Below are 22,266 nucleotides of genomic sequence, written 5' to 3'. Positions count from 1 at the left end.
CATCGATCGATAGAATGCATGCGATTCGCGCGAGCGAACGATCGATTCTTGGGCGAGTCTCAAGGGTAAAGGGGAGCGATCGAAGACGAGAGCGATTTTGCGCGGGTTTGACGGACTTATATTAGCCGTGCCATCGTGTTATCGCGAAAGGGATTCTAGGGGGATTGTTGTCAAAGAGACGAAAAAAAACGTCAGATATATATCGAGCCTCGGTGAATCATGGAAAGGCGCGCCTGAAACGGTGAGTTCCAGATTGAGCGTGGTGCGCGTCGAAGTACGTAAATCGCGATTCGCTGCACTTGACGTTAATTTATGACGAGAAAAACGGAGGAAAACGTCAAGAACGCGTTTAAAAAACTTGACCGGTGCTTCGACATGACGTAAGAGCGTGGCAGTCGGCCCAATCCTCAATGTCGCGGGATTACGCTGGATACTTTAGTTGCGGTTAAACCAAATGTTCGTTCATTGTCTATATCTAGAAGGAGAGAGAGAGAGCAACAGAGAAAGAGAGAGAGAGAGAGAGAAAGGAAGAGAACAGCAAAGTGTAAAGTTAGACTTACTTAACCCAAATTTATCCAGCCGGATGAAAAGGCGCTAGTCCCGGACTTTGCTGAACTTTTTATCGATGGTGCACGAGAATAGATCAATTGCAAACGTATCTGTTTTCAGCGCCGGCTATGAGATCATTGTACAAACATCATGACGGATACTCGCCCTTGCCGCGACACGAAGGACCCTCCCTGTCTCCGCCGAGTTTTCTCATCGGACTCGCGCGGCGAGCACGTTGAAGGGACCGCGAAGAATGCGCGAGCGTAAGCACGAATCGAGAGGTATCGGTGTGTGAAAAAGCGTGCGGGATCTGGACGGTTCGCGAAGCATAGTGCCGGAAATTTTAGTGTCTTCTAGTTTCGACAGCTCGGTCAACCATGAAGAAACAGTTTTTTCGGGTGAAGCAGCTCGCCGATCAGACCTTCTCCAGGTAGCTGACTCAGATCAAAACGTCGACCATATTTCAATCGCGTTCTCGAGCCACAAATTCTATCTGCATACTCTATATATATCGTATCAAGTATCTTCAATTATCTTCTTTCTTTATCAATTGTATATATATTACACTAAATTAGATAATAACTTTTGGCTGCTTTAAAATACTTGTACTTGTAATATATTTGTAAGCTTTTTTCTTTGCTCGTAATACTATAATTACAAGCAAAAAACGGTCTATAATATATAAATGATATATTTCGTATTAGGAGAAATGTGTCAAAATTATGGACAAATCATATTCGAGTAAAGAAAATATGATTTATCACAAGATAAATTCTAGATTAAAGTATTCCAAAATTGATTACTCATATGAATATTGGACAGATTAGAAGAGATAAAATAGAGTGTGCAAAAAAATAAAAGATAAGATTTTCATACAATTAAATAAAGAGGATAAATCAGTAGAATATTTTTTATACAAACAGAGCTGGTAGAACAGAAGTATTAACGGATGATTTGGTGGGTGCCGACAAGCATGTTGAACAGATTAGAGCAGCTCTTACTGGTCTCAGTAAAAGACTCGGGAACCCACCGAACCAAACTATTACACAAGACCAGGCTCTTAAGGAAAAACGTTTGGTAAATAAATGAGTTTTATCAGTGGATTTAAACTATAATATCATAATATAAATGAGAATAAAATTTGAAGTATAATATTTAATATGAATTTTATGTCATAAAATTAAAATTTTTATTATATTTTTTTTATTAAATTTATTTAACAACTATTACATATTAATTTTATTTTATTTCTTAGAAAAAATGCCCTGAATATATACTTGGCCAAACCATGTTGGAAAATGCTGGTGAAGATGGCCTCATGAGTTTTGCGCTAGTAGAATGTGGACGAGTACAAATGTCACTGGCTAATGAAACTGTAGAACATGAGGCAAAAGTTGAGCAATATGTAGCTGCTCCATTGCAGCATATTTTAGATACCGATGTACCAAATATATTGAAGCATAAAAGGAATTTAGCACGGCATATTTTAGACATGGACAGCGCTAGAACGAGATATTTTCAAGCAATTAAACACAGCACTGGTATAATTCTTAAATTTTAAATCTCTGTTCGAAGAGTTTATGTACAGTACATAGTACATAAACAATATTAAATTTAAATTTTCTTTTTTCCTTTAATTCTTTATTATATCCTTCTGATTTATCTTACATAAAATATATAAGTATTTAATGTAATTTATAAGAATACTCTAATTTTGAAAAAATTATTATGAAATGTAATATTTTAGGTACGGGTGCAACAAAGATAGATAATTTAAAAGAGGAATTAGAAGATGCCGAATCGAAAGTTGAGCAATGCAGAGATCAATTAGCTGCAGAGATGTTTCAGCTCATGTCGCGAGAGACTGAACTAGCTCAAACAATTATCCAATACATAAAACTTCAGCGAGCATATCATGAAAGCGCGTTGCATTGTCTTGAAGATCTTATACCTGGATTGGAGAGTTATATTAGTAAGTTTCATGTGCTTGTCAAACCTGTACAGCTATAGAAATTGCTTTTGACATAAAGAAAATTTTTAACAAATAACTTATAAATACACAAATGAAAAATATTTATACTATATGATTAATTACAGATGATAATGAAATGAAACCGGTCTATGGATATCCTCTTGAAGAACATCTTAGGGTGACAAACAGAAAAATCGCACTGCCCATACAATTATGTGTATCTGCATTATTGCGGTTGGGTATAGAGGAAGAAGGTCTTTTTAGAATAGCTGGCGCCGCATCGAAATCACGACGAATTAAGTTAAGTTTAGATGCCTGTTGTCTCACTTTAGCGACGGCTCTTGAATACAAAGATCCGCATGTTATTGCCGGCGCATTGAAATCATATTTACGTGAATTACCAGAACCTCTATTAACGTACAAGTAAGTATCGATTATTTTTAATCAAAATCAATAATTATTATGATTTAATATGTATTTATAATTATTTTAGATTGTATCATGAATGGATGGCTGCAGCAAAAATTTCGCATAATGACACGAGATTACGAGCTCTTTGGGAGGTATTACATAAATTGCCACCGACGAACTTGGAAAACTTGCGGTTTTTAATTAAGTTCTTAGCTGTACTCACGAAAAATCAAGATGTAAATAAAATGACGCCGCAAAACATTGCTATTGTCATTGCACCAAACCTGATTTGGAGTCCACAAGAAGACACAAATACAATAGTGTAAATAATTTTATATACATTATATATTTATTTATTTATATATTTTAAATAATTATGCTTAATCATCGATATTAGATTTTATTTTCAATATTATTAAAAATATACTCTTGTCATGATTGCAGGATGAATATGAGTACAGCGAACAACTCTAGTCTTATAGTAGACCAATTAATTACGTATGCAGATTGGTTCTTCCCTGGCGAAGTGGATTTCGATCGTGACCTAGACATCGGTATTGTGAATGATACGGAAAGTCAGAGTATTGGTATGCGTCGTTGTGTATCCAACAGTAGTCTCAGTGATCACGGTGAAAGTCCAACGCAAGGCAGTCCGAAACCAGCGGCGCGTCGAAAAAATAAACCTGCACCAACACCGCCGAGTGGCAATACTCCGGACAGACATGAAAAAAGAGACGACAAGCCACCTCCGACACCGGACAAACCACCGAGAGTATTGACCTCGACTCTAAATCGATCGACATATAAAGCTCAAAAGCACGAAGTAAACACCGAATTGATACGACACGAAAGCAATATAGAAAAGCATGACAAACATGCGGAAACGGATACGAAGTCGCAATTAATCACGGAATCGATCCCAACAGAATCAATTCATTTTCTTGATAATCCCGAACGATTACAAGAAACCAGCGCACACCAAAGTGAAGTCTTCAATGATGTAGACAAAAGTAACCAAGAATTGCAAAGATATGATACAAAAATAAATATGCCAAGTGCAAAGGAAAAACCAAATGGAAACTCATCCGATAATGTTGCTAAGATTACGGAAATCGAGCATAATGAAATTGCAATACAGAAGCCAAAACCAATATCTACAGAAAAACCTTCCACATTAGAAAGGAGAAGACCAGTTGCAGCACCAAGAAGTATAACAAATGTTGTGCATAACACAGGTAAAATATTTTTCTTAATGTGATTTTATACTTATAAATTAATTCATATTGATTTTCATACTTATTGTTGTTATATTAATACTTATATTAATTTATTTCTAATGATTACAGATGAAGGCGTTGAATTACGTAAAAAATTAGACAGCAATGTTATTAATATGCATGTGTCTCCAAATGAAAGAAGCTGTAAACCAGCGATTCCTGAACGACCACCCGGCTTAGTTCGTCCATCGAGCCTCATTAGACAACAACCGCGTCCCACTAATGACAATCTAGAAACTGATCCAGGAGTGAGTAAAAAGAATTTGATGCAGTCAAAGTTTTATCCCTCTGTACACATATGTGATAATCATTTGTAACAAATGTAGTTACTACAAGTGGACAACAAATAACTGCCTGGGTATTACATTTAACGTAAGCTATATTTGAAATAAAAGTCACACACCAATTTGATCCAAAGCTTTTTCACATATGTATATTCGCTCTGTATTTTATATATAAAATTATGTTACATAAAATCATCTTGTTACACGGTAACTTTTACAAAATTAAATATTCTTGTTAAATTGTCTACAGCCTTTAACATTGGAAAGAGCTCACGTGTATTCTGTGGACAAACAACAGGTCAGTATAATACAAGTGCGTGGGGGGAACAACATCATCCCGAGCATGGAGAGCACTGGCAACACGGCAACTTCGAACTTGCAGAGAAGTCCAAGTGTGGGTAGTCGGCCGTCCTCAATGTCACTGTACGGTGCCGAACGTTCGGAGAAACCCGAGAAGCTGGATACGCCACATGAACAAACCAAAGCGCACGCACGAACTAGATCAGAAGGTAATATTGTGGACGTTCAAACGCAGACCAACACAGTGGTGACGATTCTCAAGTCGCCGCAGCAGAAGCCAGCTTCACCGAGAGTAGTTCATCAGCGACCACCGAGGCCGCAACCACCACCACCTCCGCCGCCTACCATACGACCTAAATCGGAACAAGAAAGTACTAATCTCTAATAGAGTTCGATACAAAGTGCAAAAGACAATCGCGAAAGATATCTCTGATGTCTTTATTATTAGACTGCAAAGAAGATTTTGCACACATGATATCACCAATGAAATCTATACATGGGCAAAAAATTAATAGAAATCTTCGATTGATGAAAAGCATCGTGATTGTATTTATAGAGGAACATCGATACACATTCGTCCTTCAAGAATTGAAAACAAGACAATTATATTCCTAGATTTGATAATATTCGGACAAAGTTACTCTATTTTTCCCGTGATCTCTCTATTTATACGACTTCTTATCATATTCCAACGGATAATCTACTGAAAATATTTTGACAATTGCCATGCAACAAGAAGGTAACAAGAGGATCCATAAATATGCATTTGGACGATTTAGAAAGCGCTTTCCATTCGGCAGCTTTTAGCACGCCGTGCGTTGTATCCAAATCAGTTTTAGATATACATCTAATTTCGTAATCGATCATGATATTTTTGCAGCTTATTACCAATTTTTATACTTATTACGAGTAAGTGAAGATACAGCTCTAAGAATAAGAATATGTTAGATCACATTTTTACTATAAATATTGAAGCATAAAGTATGCTCAATATTTAAGTTAAACACTGTTATAACAAACTGAACTTTAGTCTGCAAAATGTTAAATAACATCAGTGTTTAAAATATGTTTAAAATATTAATTTTTAATTGATATGTCCATTAAAAGGAAAAAAATTAATATTTAAAAAAGGACTGACATGATCAGTATGTTGGAATTGAATCAATGGGTGATATTTATTAACGAGGATTGTTTGTTAATCGTTAAAAATGCTGAGAAAAAGTGAACGCATCGGCGTCGTATATATTTGATCGATTTGATGTATGAATCTGGATTACTGTTATATTTGAAAAGTAAAAAGGATTTTTTTAATATTGTTAAATATAATTTTTATGTTTAAATTACGGAATATTTACATGCGATAAACTCATGATCTTGGATTATCAGGCTGAGATAATCATGCCTATACATATCAGATATGTATATATGTCTATAATAGAATATTTATTAATTATATCATATTAATTCAATTATCTTCATTAATTTTTTGTTTTTCAAAATATATGTAAATTTTAACGATTTACAATTAAGCAGTACAAAATTTTCTAACTTTATTTTTCAGAAATTCTTCAAGAAAAGTGTTATTTCATAAATTATTGAAATAAAATTGGATCCTAAAAGATCCCGAGTTTATTGCATTTTTGTTCTATCGAAAGAGAATGTTAGATTTGCATTTCTACAAATTTTCGTGCGCGCTTGAAATATATAAAACGATTTTGAAATTATTTTATATTGTTTATATTATTTTATATTGTTCACAATATTAATTAAAAGCGAGTTAAATTTATTAAAAATCTAGCCAATAACAAATCACGCATTTACCCAAGGTGTGCTTAGGCTGTGAATGTAATGGACTATTAGAGGAGTTATTTGTACATAAATAAAGATTTACTCTCTATTACACAGAACACAGTGAATGAATTAAGGCACTTCTAGATTATTAAACCATTGAATTTATTATTATATGCAAACAGAATAACAATCGTGTTATTATATAGCGTGTATATGTATACACTAGTATAATGTTATAAAAGAGCTGCAAGATGCTCATCATCGGCGACGTCTTTAGGTGTCATACCATCGTTATCTGCTATAGTTTGAGCTCCACTTGATAGTAAACACTTTACCGCTTCCGTATGACCACAACTTGCCGCATAGTGAAGGGGTGTTTGTCCATCTCGATCTTGCGAATTGACATTCGCACCACTTCCGATCAAGTATTCTACGATTTTTACGTGACCGCGATCCGCGGCCCAATGTATAGGTAACAAACCATCCTCATCCTGCATGTTGACAAGCATGGGTTCGCCATTCAATATCTCTCGCACTTTCGCCTCGTTGCCTTCCTTGACCCAATCCAAGAACGTTTTATCGGTATCTCTCAATTCCGTATCTGTATTGGATAATTTGCTAACGGAAGTCCATCCTGGAGAATCGGCTTTCTCTTCTTCCTCCCACGATGGATTTATCTTAGCAATGGCATGAACGTAATTGGCCATAGCGGCCTCGCGGGACATATCCCCGAGATTTTTCCATGCTTCCCATTTATGCTTGGCTTGCACCTGATACCAATTGGGCCTCGGTATGTCACAAGGACCTACAGTCGCTTGTTTATACAAACCATAAAATCCAAGTAATTGACCCGAATCTAATTCTGATACTAATGTTTGCAGATATTTAGCAGCTCTATTGAAGCTTTCCTCCAGATCAGTTATACTTAAATCACTTCCCGCCATCTCAGTTTACAAATTTGCAATTCTCTTTGCACTCAATTGAACACACCGTTATTGTTATTATTGTTAATACTATACTTTGAAGATAAGATTAAATCTTTTCCTTCCAGAGAATGCTTACGATCAAGTACTGTATTCACTTCATGCTTTTTCAAAAATGTTACATATCCATGATTCTGATGCAGACCAGTTTCTTTATCAAATGTTATCATGATATCATACACATATCCAAATTGAGAAAAGTATAGAGCAAGTTCGTGACGACCTACTGTCCAGGGAATATTAGAAACATGAATCATATATTTCAAAATATTACTAGCCATGGCAGATGATTGACTCGTTTATTCCGCTCGATGTATATCCAACAGATGTATCGTGTGATCCTGCATCAATTCGTGTACATTAATGTTGGAATTTGTACCAAGATTATCCAGTGTTATGTGCATACAGGAAAGTCCCCACTTATTCAACAAATGCTCTATAGACCAATCAGCGCTACGCTCTTGATATGTACAAAGGAACCTCGCACGTGGATTTTTTTCCAGCAGGAAAGCTACAATGACCACTATATCCTCAAATATGGTAGGTTCATAGAAGCAATCTGAACCGATAATTAAATCCAATTGTCCAAGCGAGAATAAACTAGACAGAAAGAAGCCCCAAGTAATGCCGACGATTCGTACCTGATCCGCAATTCCATTCAATTCGCAACACCTTCTAATATGCTGCAGAGTTCTTGGTTGATTTGCAGAATCACTCAAGGTCACAATTGCGCCGCATTTACTTGCGAGGATACCAGGTAACGAAGTACCAGCACCAATCTCCAAGACACGCTTGCCTAGCAGATTTTCTCTGTGCTCCCAGAGGTACCAAGCGAGTACACGTGCACAAGGCCACGTGTAAAAGCTATAATTAGCTTGCAGCAGCTGCAATTAACAATTAAATTTTCGTTTTTATTCTTAAAATTAGTGCTTTCTGATAAATTACTTATCTAATATATTCAAAAACTTAATTTTTTGTAACTCTAAGTTATGTATTATATAATAATCATTGCTAAAAACATTCTTATACTATAATTATATAGAAAGTATAGTATAATTCTGTAGTATAATTTGTGAAAACAAACTCTAAATTATAAGTAATAACTTATTTTTGTAGACACACATATATACATTAACATTTAAATAAATGTAGATATATTTAGTAGGTCATTACATATAAACACGTGTTATCGCCATGGATACTGGATAGATACTAAACATATTAATAACGAAAAATTTTACGATATTAAGGGAAACTGAGAGAGAGATGTAGAAGAAACAAGTAATCACACATGAAGGATCTTGATACAGATTCTATCGCTAATGAGATTCAATCGAGGAATGATCTAACCAAACAGCACGTAATACCGGTAGCTCGCGTTCACCGGGAATTAGCCGGCCGTAAAGTCGGGGGACATCCGCGCGAATCGTTTCTTCTCACCTCTGGAATGAGAATCTCCAAGCTCTCCTCGCCCTCGTCGCCTTGCGCGCAATTTTGCGTCTTTCGCGATCTGAAGACGTATTTTTTCACTTGCTCGGTCACTGCATGATCCCCATCGGACATTAGGGCGCGCGTAGGTGGTGGACTCGTGTCGTGCGAAATACTCTCTTCTAAACCGGGCATTACTGACGCGCCGCACGCACGCGCTCTAATCGTCCCTCATTGTGTCCGTAATATATTGTCCGCTGTCCAACTCCCAAGTCGGTCGTAGAACACAACGAATTCGAATAGGTGAGGATACGGACTGTATATTGTCCAGAGTTGTCACTGATGGCGGAAAGCTTCCCGCTCTATATAGTTGCACTTTTTGCACTCTAGCTTTCCTCTTCTGTTCATCAATTATGAAATTTATAATTGAAAAAAATAACAATCTTATTCCTTGTCATTATTTCTGTTGAAAATATATTTCAAGATTTTTCTGTTCTACAAAATAATTAATTGTTTTCTATTTACTTTACTTTATTTTAGACATAAGATTTATTTATTATATGTGTGTTACATGCATTCATGCACAAGTATCTTTTTAAAGCCACAAATTTTATATAAGAAAATGTATACAATGATTATTTTATATATACAGCAACTTGTATATAAAATAAGTAGATTTATTTGTAGTCATCGTACAATGTTCCTTTTGCCACTGTAGTAGCTGTTTCCTTGTTTAATAATTTTTCAACAATAGCTAAGCCGAAAGCAAAGGCAGTCGCCGGTCCTCGACTCGTTATAAGATTACCTATAAAAATGTCAAAATTAATATCAATTTGAATGAAACTTTTAAATGTATTTGATAATAAATGTATGATAAATAAATTATTACCATCTGTCACTACTTTATCCTCCAGGTACTTGTATTCATCGATCAATTCACTTTTCATAGCTGGATAAGAAGTGATTTGTTTTCCTTTGCCAATACCATGAGCTTTCAAAGCTGTTGGAGCTGCACAGATAGCAGCTATTAATCTATCTTCCTTCTCTTGTTCTTGTAACAATTTTCCAACTTCCGCCGACTAAGGAGAATATTAATTTTAGATATTTGTATAATCATATGTTATAGTAAAATAATTTGTTCTAATAAATTTACAGATGCAAATGTTTTAGATCCACCGAGACCACCAGGTAATATGACAGCATCATACTTTTGATCCTTAGTAGCATCAGCAAACTTGGCATCCGCACAAATTTTAACATCACGGCTACATTTCACACAGTTAGCATCTGATAGGCTAGCTATGGTAACAGCAATCTATTTGATAATTATAATCAAAATATTATTATTAAATATTATAATTATTCCCTGTTGATTAAATTATCAAAAAATATCATTTATTCTAATAAATATAAATTTATATATATAATGTATATCTATATGTAATGTAATATTTTCATATTGCATATGCAATTAACAGGCAAGCAAATAAACAATTAAGATTCTGACAATTGTCATTAATATGCAAATATCTAATATTTTTATGTGAGATTATAACAAAAAAAAATTTTTTAAATAATATACAATTTTTATTTTCCAGGTAGTATCATACAGACTCTCCCACAGACGAGATTATCAATCAAGTTTGATAACGTACCCCGGCACGTCTTAGGATGTCGGCAGTTATCACGGCTTCCATTTCTTCGCTTCCATCGGCAATTAGCAAAATTGCAGTTTTCTTTGCCATGTTTGTACAAAAATTTTTACGTGTTATTACACACACGGATCGGGAGACGTTGAAAAAGATACTGCTCAACATTGACAATGTCATACATATACGTAAAAGACACTACATACGTTAGATTTGTTCGTATCATTTTAAATGCCGATCGAGATTGCAAGAAAACGCAGCTACAATGAACACATCTGTCAATTATTTAGAGTTTCCTCTCTAAACTTTGCGTGCTCATCGGTTATCGCATTGGGGTAAACAATATTTTATATACTTTTATATATATATATATATATATATATATATATAATTTTACTCTCTCATTTTAAATAGGAAGGATCATTTTCATTATTATATAAGGATCATTCTTTTTATAAATTTTGTCTATTAAAAAACTATCGCAAATCGTCGCTTTAAATGAATCCATCGCGCAGATTTTCACTCGGCGTCTTACGTCACGCGTCTCATTGGTCAATAGCCCCACTGCTTTCTATCGATGCGTGATCAAATAAAAATAAACTAAATAAAATCTGTCAAAAATATAAGAGACTTAAATACGGAAAATAACGGAGAAATTTCGCAATTAGTATTTCAGTTCTATCATACACAAGCGGCCAATTTTTCCCGACAGTTTTTCGAGACTCGCGAGGCGCGAAGTCCGGTCGCGGCGCGCATGACCGGAATCGATGTTGCTTCGCGAGTACGGCCGAGCGTGTCGCTACTGTTCGCCCTGCATTATGGCCGCCGCGTTTGGGTGTTGTGAACACTGATTTTTCTTGGATTTTCCTACGAGTAAAAGAGAACTCTCGAAACCCCCGGTTAGCCTTCGTCGTCGTCGACGTGCTCGTCCAGTCGCGCGACAACCCGTGCCTGTCCGCCCCTCGAGTTTTTTAGGCAGCGCGCGAGTGAAACGGGCGGTGTGATCATCTCCGCCGAGGAAGGATGACGCGTGTACGTCGTTGAAGGAGAGAGAGAGGCAGGCTGCCGGAAACAACGCGGGTAAGTTATTTGGCATGTTCCCACACCAGTCCAGTATTCGCTTGCGGCTCCTTTCGTTCGTGCACGTTTCGCGGCACACGTGCGACTTTTCCTGCGACGCGACGATCGCGATCTCGATCGCGCCGAGATATCGGCCGCGTGCGCGGCCTTGCGCGGAAAGATAGTCCTTTGCATCGGATTCGGATCCGCGATTTCATTGATCGGAAATTGATCGTCGCAATCCGCTTTTCGTTTAATCGGACGAGGCATTTGAGTTTACGCGCTTGTTAATTAAGCTGTTTATTGCTTTCACCGTGACTCAGACCACTTTAAAAAAAGAGAGAAAAAGAGCATGTGGTGTATATGAGAGAGAAAGAGGGAGATGGGTAGATAGATAGCGAGAGAAAGAGAGAGAGACAGAAAGGAAAAGGAAGAGAGAAAGGCATAGGTATAATTATTAGTTGGATTATACAGTAACACAGAAGACAGCGTAGACCTAATATATATGTTTAATAAGTATATACCTCTTGACATATACTTGATAAAACAAATGTCTCCTAATTTTGCAAATTATTTATAATTAATGAAAAATTATATAATATATTAAATTATATATTAATACAAATATATTATAAATTAGCCTTATAAATATATTATAAATTATATATTAATATAAATACATTAAATTGTATATTAATATAAAAAATAAAAATAGTGGTTTACTTATCTTTATTTCAATTTATACAAATTACTAAGATTAGGTGTGTTTCAAAAATATATATTTGTCGGAATCTAATATATACTTGTAATAAACTTATCAAATATATTTAAAGGCATTCTCTCAAATCATGCTTTTGTATATAATATGATTTCACATTATATCACATATCATATAAATATTCTAAGACTATAGAAAATTATCTCAGAGAGAAAAAGAAAGTTTCATTCTCTTTATATTATTCTTGTAAATATAAAGCATAATATTATTAACTTTTGTAATGTTGCATACCTTTTTTTTTATTCTTTATAAAAAAAGACACTAAACATCTAAAGACACAAACACAAGCATGTTAGCGGTATATATTTTGTCGAATTGTATTGATTTCAATTATATTGATAGCATAATATAACAGTACAGTAATCGATATCATTATCATTATTATATTGGTACGGTTCAGGGGGTGGATGATAGGAATTTACTGAAAATCCAAGATCAAAGGCATTCAAAACGCTGGAGAAAGACGGCGGAGCTTCGGAGGAGGGGGAGATGTCTGCTGGCACCCAGGGCGAGATCCGGGTTGGCCCCTCGCATCAGGTTTGCCAAAATATATCTTGAAAAACTTTCTAGCTATCTATCGCACATTGTGCCTATTTCAAGGCATGTGCTTATTAGCATAAATGTTTATTACGAGGTAAGGGGCGTGTGGATCGTGCGTATAAAATCGCGAATCGTTATTCTCATACATTAATTGGTCACTATTATATAATGACTCTATAACCGTTAAGATTTTATATAAAGATACAAGGACGATTTTTGTAGTTTTAAATAATTGAATTTTTGTTTTGATAATAAAATTCGTTTCGCAGGAGAGGATATATATTTGCAAAGTAATGGAGAAACACACGTTGTGCAAATTCGATACTTAATTAAATAATTAAATTCATAGATTTCAAAATTGCTTGAATTTTGAATATACATTAAATTACATTAAATTATGAATATCGTATTAAATTATGAATATCATATTAAATTATGAAAGAAAAGAGCTCAATTTAATATTAATATTCCCCTGCACATCTATCGTATATTACATGACAAGAATATATATATATGTAATACATTTTGTCATGGGACATAATATAGTTCTGTTTTATTTTTATGCTAAAAGATTGAACTAAATAATAATAAGTACGACAGAAAGAATCTAGAGATCCTCACACACTCCTTACAGCAATAAATTAAATTTAAATGAATGTAAAAGAGAGAGAGAGAGAGTTGCACATTTGTGCGTACGTGTATGTATGTGCGTCATATATTTGCATGTATTATACATGTGTTTAACAAATACGATTCATTGAAAAAATAGTAAAAGTTGAAGTTTGTATCCTGACGGACGATAAAAAGAATGTTACGTAAATATACATATATGTATATGTGTATACATATGTAATCTAATCTGAAATGTGTAAAGTATCAGTCTCTCGAAGTTTCTTAACAATAAAACCGATAAGAGATATCGAGATCAACATAAAACTTCTTGTAGAAATTCGCATTTTTTTTATCGCACCGAATATTGTTAAATCAATTAAAAAAATGTCGCGTGTTTGATACAAATCCGAGGATACGTGTTAACCGGGCATATTAAGCCACGAGATTCGACGAAATATTTATTTCAATGATAATCTTATATAAGCGCACGTGCGATATAAAATTCTTGTAAAAAAAATTATCTCACAAAACTCTCGAAGATTAAACTTGTTCCGATTTCGATTCCGATGGTTCAACTAACGCATCACGCATTAAAGAGCTTCGAATGTTTCAGGTAGACTGATTTCGTCTGCAAATACATGAAATATCAAGCTCTCGACGATATTTGTTGTATCGCACGTTGTATGAACGATCGCTTCATCATCAAAGTACCGGTATTCGAAAAATAAACCGAGAAGAAAGTCTTTCCTTGCAAATGGGCTGTGCATGAAATACATACTTGAGGGCAATGCGTAATGGCGATAATTGCAATTTACATTTGGCGTGAGATGGCATTTTCTTCATTTAGAGTGGTATACAGTCACGGTGAAGTAATTAAATTGAAACGCGTCCGAGATAAGCGGATCAACTTACCTTCGCACTGTTTGTACTTGTTGGCATACAACAATTATTCGCGATTGCTTACTTGAACCATCTGTGAGCACGAATGTTGTACCGGCGTGTCCCGAAATCTAACGAGTCTCCTTTCATTCCATAACGATTAGGATATAAAAGATATTTAAACGAGATATCTCCAAAGTACGAGAAAACTTTGTTTTTATTCAATAATCGCGTCTGTGTCTGCAATTAATCGAATTAGCAAATTTACTTGTTCGTTGCTTTTGTTCTTAATTTTTCTTATATTTTGCCTCTTTCTCAAATTATTTTACTAAAAATAATTCCAATCGACAAACATATTGGCGATCATGACGTGAAATGATAAAAACATGACTCAAGTTATACTTGTAAATACATGTAATTTGTATCATTAATCTATAATTATCGTAGGTGCCGTGGATAATTATCATGTGCTGTGCGCGCTCTTGCGTGCGAATGTATCTCGCATATATATTTATATAGACAAAGAAAAGTAAAATTATATTACTATTCTCTAGATTTTCACATAGAATGCTCGAAAACGAAAACCGATAAAAAGAGAAGAAATCGCGTTCTTCTTAACGCTGCGTAGCTTTGCCGAATGCAAATAAGAAAGAAAAAGAAAGAGAGAAAAATAAGAGAATAGAGACATGACTTATGTCGATTAGCCCTTGAGAAAGTTAGTCCCTTTAGAAGACAGGCCATTGGGAACGCGTAGGTACGTCATTCTTAACTAACTTGCTTTGGCATTATCTGTGCTAACCCCGCGCAATCCCGAATTTTTGGGATTTACAGGAATTGGTTTCTTGTCAGGCCCGTTTGCCTGAGTATCGGCCGGGTATACCTCCCGGAGAGCTGCCACCCGATCCAGAATTCTCCAAGGAGCGCGAGGAGCTAAGATGGATACCGGCGATGGCGTTGGACGGGGATCTGCTCATGTACTTGAGGGCGGCCCGTTCAATGGCAGCGTTCGCCGGTATGTGTGACGGCGGTTCACCGGACGATGGTTGCGTGGCCGCCGCCCGAGACGACACTACCATCAACGCGCTGGATATCCTGCACGACTCTGGCTATGATCCCAGTAGGGCGCTCCAAGCACTCGTCAAATGTCCCGCACCGAAAGGCATCGACAAGAAATGGTCCGAGGAAGAGACTGTACGTTTCTCCTAATATTTACGACTCATTATGGGTTACTTACGGTGCGACAATGCACGAGGAGGAAGTTTCTAACGGACGGATTTTTCTCCGCAGAAACGATTCGTCAAGGGCCTACGGCAATTTGGAAAGAATTTCTCGCGCATTAGAAAGGATCTTCTACCTCACAAAGATACGGTAAAGATTAATGTTTTACTACTTTTCTCTTTTTTATACACTTCTTTATCTATACTTCTTACTGTGAATTCTTTTATTGACTTCTGGTTCTTTTCTTTTCTTTTTTTACATTTTTTTCCAATCTAAAAAGGAAGTCATATGAGTGAATATTGCGAAGATAAAAATATTGGAGAAAAATTTGTTACAAAAAATATAATTAAAGAAATATATTACATATATATATTTATAAAAATAAAAAAAAGTATCGTTGTTCTATAAAATTATGTCCGATAAAATTGAGAGCCCGAAATTTTTTGTACAAGAGTATTCTTTATAGATAAAGATATATTAAAGCTATAAAAACTGTGATTACACACATATATATTAAAGGTATAAAAACTGTGATCACACACATCACATCAATAATAAAAATTATTTCTTGTATAAGTATATTTTCAAAATTATTTGCGACAAATTTACAGACAATGAATCTTTTGTCTCTCTCTAATAGCTTTATTACGTAACGAAAAAGTTTTACAACGTAATAAAACATCCGTTTTTTAACTCTTGATTTCTCTGCGCAGCCGGAGCTGGTCGAGTTCTATTACTTATGGAAGAAGACACCGGGCGCGAATAATAATCGACCCCATCGGCGACGCAGACAGAGCTCGCTGCGGCGAATTCGCAACACGCGTAACTCTCGTGCTGGCACACCCAAGGAGGAGATCCCTACGCCTACCAAGGACACGCCGCCTGCGGTTAACCTTAGCACGAAGGAGATTGCGTCCGAAGTTGAGACCGTACCGGTCGGTACTCCGGCCAGCCATAATCCAGGCGGCGAGATTAGCTCCGTGACCGAAGACGACAATTCGGAAGAGGACAGCGACTCGCGCGACACCAACACGAACGGAGCGACACATTCGTGTCAACATTGCTTTTCCGCTGGCTCGAAGGATTATCAAGTAGCCGGCAAAGATAGACTATTACTCTGCGCGGAATGCCGGGCACACTTGAAGAAGACCGGGGAACTGCCGCCCTTGCAGCCGTATCTATTCCGCCCGGTGCCCGCGGAATCGCCCGAGAGTCCCGGTAGGATGCGCACGCGGAATAAGGCCAAGGAGACACCGAGACCAGCGAGACCGCGACGAACCGGCGGCGGCACAGACACGCCTGATCAAGAGAAGCAGCAGCAGCAACAGACGCCCGATAAAAACAAGAAAAAGTCGTCCGGTAAAGCCGATACGCCTAAGAAGGGTCATAAACGCTCGGGTCAGACGGACGACACTTGTAACGACGAGGATAAGGAAGCACAAAAGCGAAAACGCGGCAGCGGCGAACGGCCCGACAGCCCGTCCGAATCTCTCACAACCGACAGTAATTCCCTGATGGATGAGCCGGAGAGAGAGACGGAAGGTGACGCAAACGAAAATCAACCGACGCCGCCAACAGTTGCTGGCGTAACCGGTGGAGAAGAACCCGTCAGTAGTCCGGCCGTTACGACGCCCGAGGAACCGTCCGAACCAACGCCGGCATCCACTCCAGTACCAGCCGTGATACAGAGTCTACCGATATCAGTACCGGTGATACATAATTTGGAAAAGAAGCCTTCCGTCTTGTTAGATCAAGAACCGATAGATCAAAACAAGATAACAGACCAGACGGAAGACGTGCCATTGGTCATGAACCAAGCACTGAAATTAGAACCATTGCCGATCGAGTCGACGATGTCGCCAACTATGTCTAATGAAGATGTAGGCAAGGAGCCCGAAACGCAGTTGAATTTGAGCACATCCGCGCAATCTGTTGGAACGGGTCCTAACGATACAGCAAGTCCCGCGGTTACGGTTCGCAATCTGTCGCAAACTATACCGAGTATTATCACGAGCGTAGGCTCGCAAGCAACTATATCGAGTTCACAAATCCCGGTGATTTCGCCCGGTCAGCAACAGACCGGCACTGGTCCCGGTGGGTTGCCGACGAGTCTCAGTATGCAGTACGTGCAACCGCCACCACCACCGCCACCGCCGCCGGTGCAAAACGTGCCGCAGAATCTTTCGCAAAGTATGGCGCCGCAGATAACGTCGAGCAGCTTGCCGCCAAACGTGCCGAATATGGGACCAACAAACCTTCGCGGCCACGTAACCGAAAGCTTGCCAACTTCCGTGCAAACACTGCCGCAAAGCATGTCGGGACCGCCACCATTGAATCTCAATATCTCGCAGAGCGTGTCGGCCGGTATTGGTGGCCCGATCGGCCAGATGCCGCAGATGCCGCCAATGTCAAGCTCGCCACAACCGCTTGGCTTGACTGTAATGTCATCCGAGAGTAGAAATGCTGAAAGAATGGTGGACGATAGACTGTCGGTGAACGATCGAGTGCGCGATAACCGAGCTCCCGATTCTCGTATGATGTCGGAGCGCGTGTCGGAACGAACGAACGAGAACAATGAGTCGGAACGATCGGAACCGAGTAACTTATTTCAGCCGATACAGTCCGGCGGAATGTTGCAGATGGAGAAGCCTGCAGGTATCTACAATTTACCAGCCAGTACACCACCGATGGAGCCGCAGAATCTAAAGATTAAGCAAGAAATTATACCACCAGAGCCGGATCCTCTACAGAGCTTGAAAGAGGTTAAGGTACCAGGCTTCCAGAGCTCCAATTTTCCAGGTCCGAGTTTGGACAATATAAAGAAGGATCCGGATGGCGCGAGCAAACCGCCGACGCCGAGCAAACACTCTATGCCGCCGGTTAGTCAAGCGGTACCGTCAATTCAGCCGGTCGCGGCATCGCCAACACCGACTCCTAACCTACCGCCGCCACCCAGCTCGATCCCTCAACCAGTGATGCATCCGGCGCAGCAGCCGAGTCCACATATGGCCCATCCCTTCCATCCACATCATCCATTGATGCATCATTCTTTGTTCACCGCTATGCATACGTATCATCCTCATGCCTATCCAGGATACGCACCAGTTGGAGGATACCCGTCTTTCCCACCATACGCTTACGGTCCAGTACCTCATGCTATTCCGCCGCCCTCGCCGCAACGAAGTCAAGAAAGCGGGAGTGCTATGATGACAGCGCATCATGCTAGCGCCAGCTCAAGTGTTGCAAGCAGAGAAGAGGGCGAGAATCTAATCGCGAGTCATCACCATTCGTCTAGTATGCATCAGCAACCGACGAATTTGCACCACGACAAGTTATTGACCATCTCTTCTCATAGCTCTCACAGTCATTCGTCGTCCCATAGTTCGCATAGTAGCCAGCGCAAACCGTCACTTGTCTCGGCTACGTGTCTAACATCGTCGGCTAGTTCCGTGCACCACCATCATCGTGCATCACAGCCGCAACAACCACAGCCGATCGTGCAGGAGCCAAAGATCGAACAAGACATGGAAACCGAACCGGAAGAGCCCATTAGTCCCCGTGGACCGTCGCCGGAACCGCGAATTGAGGATTCCGAATGTCACCGTTCGCAGTCGGCGATTTTCCTGAGACATTGGAATCGCGGCGAAAATAACTCGTGCACGCGCACTGATTTGATGTTTAAACCAGTGCCTGATTCGAAACTCGCAAGGAAGCGCGAAGAACGTTCGCGGAAACAAGCAGAACGAGAACGAGAGGAGCGTGATCGCGCCGCTGCTGCAGCTCAACAGGCTAGAAAAATGACGACACCGGAGAAACAACCCGAAGTGTGCAAGCCGCCCAGCCGCGGACCTCTCGAGCCGGTCGTCTCGCCGTACGATCGTTATACCGCGCGTCCTGGTTCTTACGCGGACACGCCGGCTCTCAGGCAATTGTCCGAATATGCTAGACCACATGCCGCTTTCTCACCCGCCAGACATCCCGCTCCGCCCGATCCGATGTTACATTATATCTATGGACGAGAGGCAGCAGCGCAACGACTGGAATTGGAACATTTGGAACGAGAAAAGAGAGAACGAGAGATACGCGAATTACGCGAGAGAGAATTGAACGATCGATTGAAGGAGGAGTTGTTCAAAGGCACACCTAGACCGATGCCAGCACCGCCGGTTGATCCACACTGGCTAGAGATACACCGTCGATACGCCGCCGCTGGTCTGACACCAGGCCCTTCCGGACCGCCCCAGGCCTTACATCAGTTTGGTCTTTACGGCGCTCCACCGGGTCCGAGTCAACTCGAGAGAGAACGACTCGAACGGCTAGGTAACTATTAATTAAGCTAACATTTCATAATATTTCATAACAGCGAATGTAGAAGTATAGACTTAGCGTCGACAATTATTCCTTCGATCGTACGATTTTTAGAGTTTGCAAAATTGGAATTGATTTAAGAACATATAGTCAAAAGGTTGATAGAAAAATCGGTAGGCTGGGAAGAAAGATGGAATTAGATTGAGAGCGCCAAGATACTTTTAGAGAGATGCGCACGATATAGTTAAACATAAATGTTCAAATTCTAATGGCCGATTTCTTCAGCGCCAATTAACTGTGTTGATAAGATAGCCTTGGCTATTCTTGCAAGCTAACCTTGGCTCTCTGTGATAACTAGTGATATATTATTAGAACACGAGGTTTTCTTTCGAATAATTTTATCCAACGGTTAGCTGGAGATGAAGAAATCGGGCATCGATGAGAATCGTATCTGTGATCTTCGAGTTATGTGATCGAAGCGCTGTCGCGTTTAGGGATTCCGACTGCAGCCGGCGGGGGGCCAGCGGGTGGAGCGGCTGGCCATCCCGTGGCGGCTCATCATCACGGCCAGTTGGAAGAACGGCTGGCTCTGGCCGCTGACCCGATGGTCCGATTACAAATGGCTGGCATCTCGCCCGAGTATCACGCTCACACTCACGCGCATACGCATGCGCATACGCACTTGCACTTACATCCGGGACAGCAACAGGCCCAGCAACAGGCTCAGCAACAGCAGGAAGCCGCTGCGGCTGCGGCTGGATTTCCTCTGCCGGGTAGGTCCTTATATACAGGATGTTTCTTCTAAGCTTCTCCTGAAGAGCTTGTCCTTTTAAGAAAACGCCGCTCTCGCTTATTCCTCGTCGCTCAACAGCCGTTTCTCATTGATTGTCAATCTACACTTACCGTTTAGATCGAGACGATCTTTTATTTTCTGCACCATATCAGCACGCCTGCGAATTTCCGGTTGCTCGACTCTGATCTCTGGTTAGTCGCTTATCACCATCGCAGGTGCAAGTGCGAGTGAGTGTTGTCGAGGAATAGGCGCGAATGTGCGTGTGCGTATACTTTAGAAATGAGAAATAATATTTCTGAGATATTTCGTCGGTAGTTGAAAGGGTTCGACGGTTGCAAATTTCGCGCGTAGTTTCTTCTATCTTTGCAAGATAAACGTATATGCTTTCGCAATCTTATAACATGTTTCTACCAATACTCTTGTAAAACGAATATTAAATGTGAGGCACAATGTTAATATAATAAATAAATGTAATAATAAATATTTTATAATGTTCTTTTGAATTCATATTTTTTTTTAACACGGTGATATTTTCGTTCACAGCTGCGGCCGGCGCCAATTATCCTCGTCCTGGTTTAATGCCACGCGATCCTGCTCTGGCACTTCATCCGGCGGAACTTCTTGGAAGACCATACGCGGACATGGCAGCACATCACGAACAGTTGCAACGGCATCTCATGATCGAGCGCGAAAGATTTCCTGCGCATGCATCTCTTGTAGCTCATCATGAGGAATACCTGAGGTTTGTAGGCATTTGAAATCATTATCAAAACTTGCCTAACTTGCTACTGCATCATACTATGATTTAAGGTAGCGGGATATCCGCACTAACAAAAGGTGTTTTTTAGACAACAGCGTGAGCGCGAGCTTAAAGTTCGCGCGCTGGAAGATGCCGCACGTGGATCGCGTCAATAATTATATTTTTTATTTATGTACATACAATATATATATAGTCTCTTGATTGCGTTTAAGCGCGATATATTAATATACATATATGTATATATATATATATATATACATATGCGCATATGTGTTGCATATATATATACGCATATATATTATATATATTCGAGCGTTCTTTCAACGCATCGATGAGTTAAAGATTTAAAACAGAATCGGATCTTGCTTTGTAATCTATATATATATATATATATATATATATATATATATATATATATACATATATACATATTCTTTAAGATCAGAAATTATTTTTATGATCTTTCAGATCGCGCAACGTAAACGATAAAAATACAACGTACTGCGAGCATAATCATTGTAACTCTCATTATTGTAAATAACACGACAAGATATTTGAGCTCCCCGGTACTGTAATGTTCAGTACTGATATTCTTTAGAGTGATCGAGATTTATATATAAACGGCAGATATGTAAGCCGTTCAAGTTTTTAAATATTATCTTGTTAATTCTTACA

General features: G+C 39.0%; 5 protein-coding genes across 19 annotated transcripts; 2 read left to right on the top strand and 3 right to left on the bottom strand.

Moving 5' to 3' along the window:
• Nucleotides 1-77: 77 nt before the first annotated feature.
• Nucleotides 78-6,709, top strand: LOC105254484 (rho GTPase-activating protein 17). 4 transcript variants are annotated; one of them, XM_011263182.3, is made up of 10 exons: nucleotides 78-544; nucleotides 670-979; nucleotides 1,473-1,626; nucleotides 1,805-2,090; nucleotides 2,297-2,521; nucleotides 2,647-2,944; nucleotides 3,015-3,254; nucleotides 3,377-4,167; nucleotides 4,279-4,457; nucleotides 4,744-6,709. In XM_011263182.3, the coding sequence occupies exons 2-10, from the start codon at nucleotides 927-929 to the stop codon at nucleotides 5,176-5,178; spliced, it is 2,661 nt and encodes an 886-aa protein (XP_011261484.1). In that variant the 5' UTR covers nucleotides 78-544; nucleotides 670-926; the 3' UTR covers nucleotides 5,179-6,709. The 4 variants fall into 4 exon arrangements, with proteins under 4 accessions (XP_011261484.1, XP_011261486.1, XP_011261482.1 ...); XM_011263184.3 differs by adding an exon at nucleotides 4,536-4,581 and having other exon boundaries at nucleotides 78-979; nucleotides 4,744-4,924; XM_011263183.3 differs by having other exon boundaries at nucleotides 83-241.
• Nucleotides 6,650-7,572, bottom strand: LOC105254487 (acyl-CoA-binding domain-containing protein 6). Its single transcript, XM_011263187.3, has one exon. The coding sequence runs from the start codon at nucleotides 7,526-7,528 to the stop codon at nucleotides 6,818-6,820; it is 711 nt and encodes a 236-aa protein (XP_011261489.1). The 5' UTR covers nucleotides 7,529-7,572; the 3' UTR covers nucleotides 6,650-6,817.
• Nucleotides 7,573-7,846: 274 nt separating this feature from the next.
• LOC105254488 (methyltransferase-like protein 23) lies at nucleotides 7,847-9,356 on the bottom strand. 2 transcript variants are annotated; one of them, XM_011263189.3, is made up of 3 exons: nucleotides 9,008-9,355; nucleotides 8,240-8,451; nucleotides 7,847-8,167 (listed from the first exon to the last, which is right to left on the bottom strand). In XM_011263189.3, the coding sequence occupies exons 1-3, from the start codon at nucleotides 9,188-9,190 to the stop codon at nucleotides 7,867-7,869; spliced, it is 696 nt and encodes a 231-aa protein (XP_011261491.1). In that variant the 5' UTR covers nucleotides 9,191-9,355; the 3' UTR covers nucleotides 7,847-7,866. The 2 variants fall into 2 exon arrangements, with proteins under 2 accessions (XP_011261491.1, XP_011261490.1); XM_011263188.3 differs by having other exon boundaries at nucleotides 7,847-8,451; nucleotides 9,008-9,356.
• Nucleotides 9,357-9,525: 169 nt separating this feature from the next.
• On the bottom strand, nucleotides 9,526-10,858 carry LOC105254489 (protein dj-1beta). The gene is made up of 4 exons (XM_011263190.3): nucleotides 10,651-10,858; nucleotides 10,149-10,310; nucleotides 9,885-10,074; nucleotides 9,526-9,800 (listed from the first exon to the last, which is right to left on the bottom strand). Exons 1-4 carry the CDS (start codon nucleotides 10,822-10,824, stop codon nucleotides 9,673-9,675), a joined length of 654 nt encoding a protein of 217 aa, XP_011261492.1. The 5' UTR covers nucleotides 10,825-10,858; the 3' UTR covers nucleotides 9,526-9,672.
• A 533-nt stretch (nucleotides 10,859-11,391) lies between these two features.
• On the top strand, nucleotides 11,392-21,945 carry LOC105254490 (arginine-glutamic acid dipeptide repeats protein). 11 transcript variants are annotated; one of them, XM_011263195.3, is made up of 9 exons: nucleotides 11,739-12,151; nucleotides 12,882-13,018; nucleotides 15,067-15,266; nucleotides 15,362-15,703; nucleotides 15,800-15,880; nucleotides 16,444-20,050; nucleotides 20,518-20,811; nucleotides 21,375-21,573; nucleotides 21,680-21,945. In XM_011263195.3, the coding sequence occupies exons 4-9, from the start codon at nucleotides 15,461-15,463 to the stop codon at nucleotides 21,744-21,746; spliced, it is 4,491 nt and encodes a 1,496-aa protein (XP_011261497.1). In that variant the 5' UTR covers nucleotides 11,739-12,151; nucleotides 12,882-13,018; nucleotides 15,067-15,266; nucleotides 15,362-15,460; the 3' UTR covers nucleotides 21,747-21,945. The 11 variants fall into 11 exon arrangements, with proteins under 11 accessions (XP_011261495.1, XP_011261493.1, XP_025271290.1 ...); XM_025415504.1 differs by having other exon boundaries at nucleotides 15,344-15,703; XM_011263193.3 differs by lacking the exons at nucleotides 11,739-12,151; nucleotides 15,067-15,266 and adding an exon at nucleotides 11,392-11,724.
• Nucleotides 21,946-22,266: the final 321 nt, after the last annotated feature.

The sequence above is a fragment of the Camponotus floridanus genome, unplaced genomic scaffold, assembly GCF_003227725.1.
Source record: "Camponotus floridanus strain SB8 unplaced genomic scaffold, Cflo_v7.5 scaffold121, whole genome shotgun sequence".
Lineage (NCBI taxonomy): Eukaryota > Metazoa > Arthropoda > Insecta > Hymenoptera > Formicidae > Camponotus > Camponotus floridanus.
The sequence above is the reverse complement of the archived record's forward strand: the minus strand, read 5'-3'. Positions and strand labels throughout refer to the sequence as shown.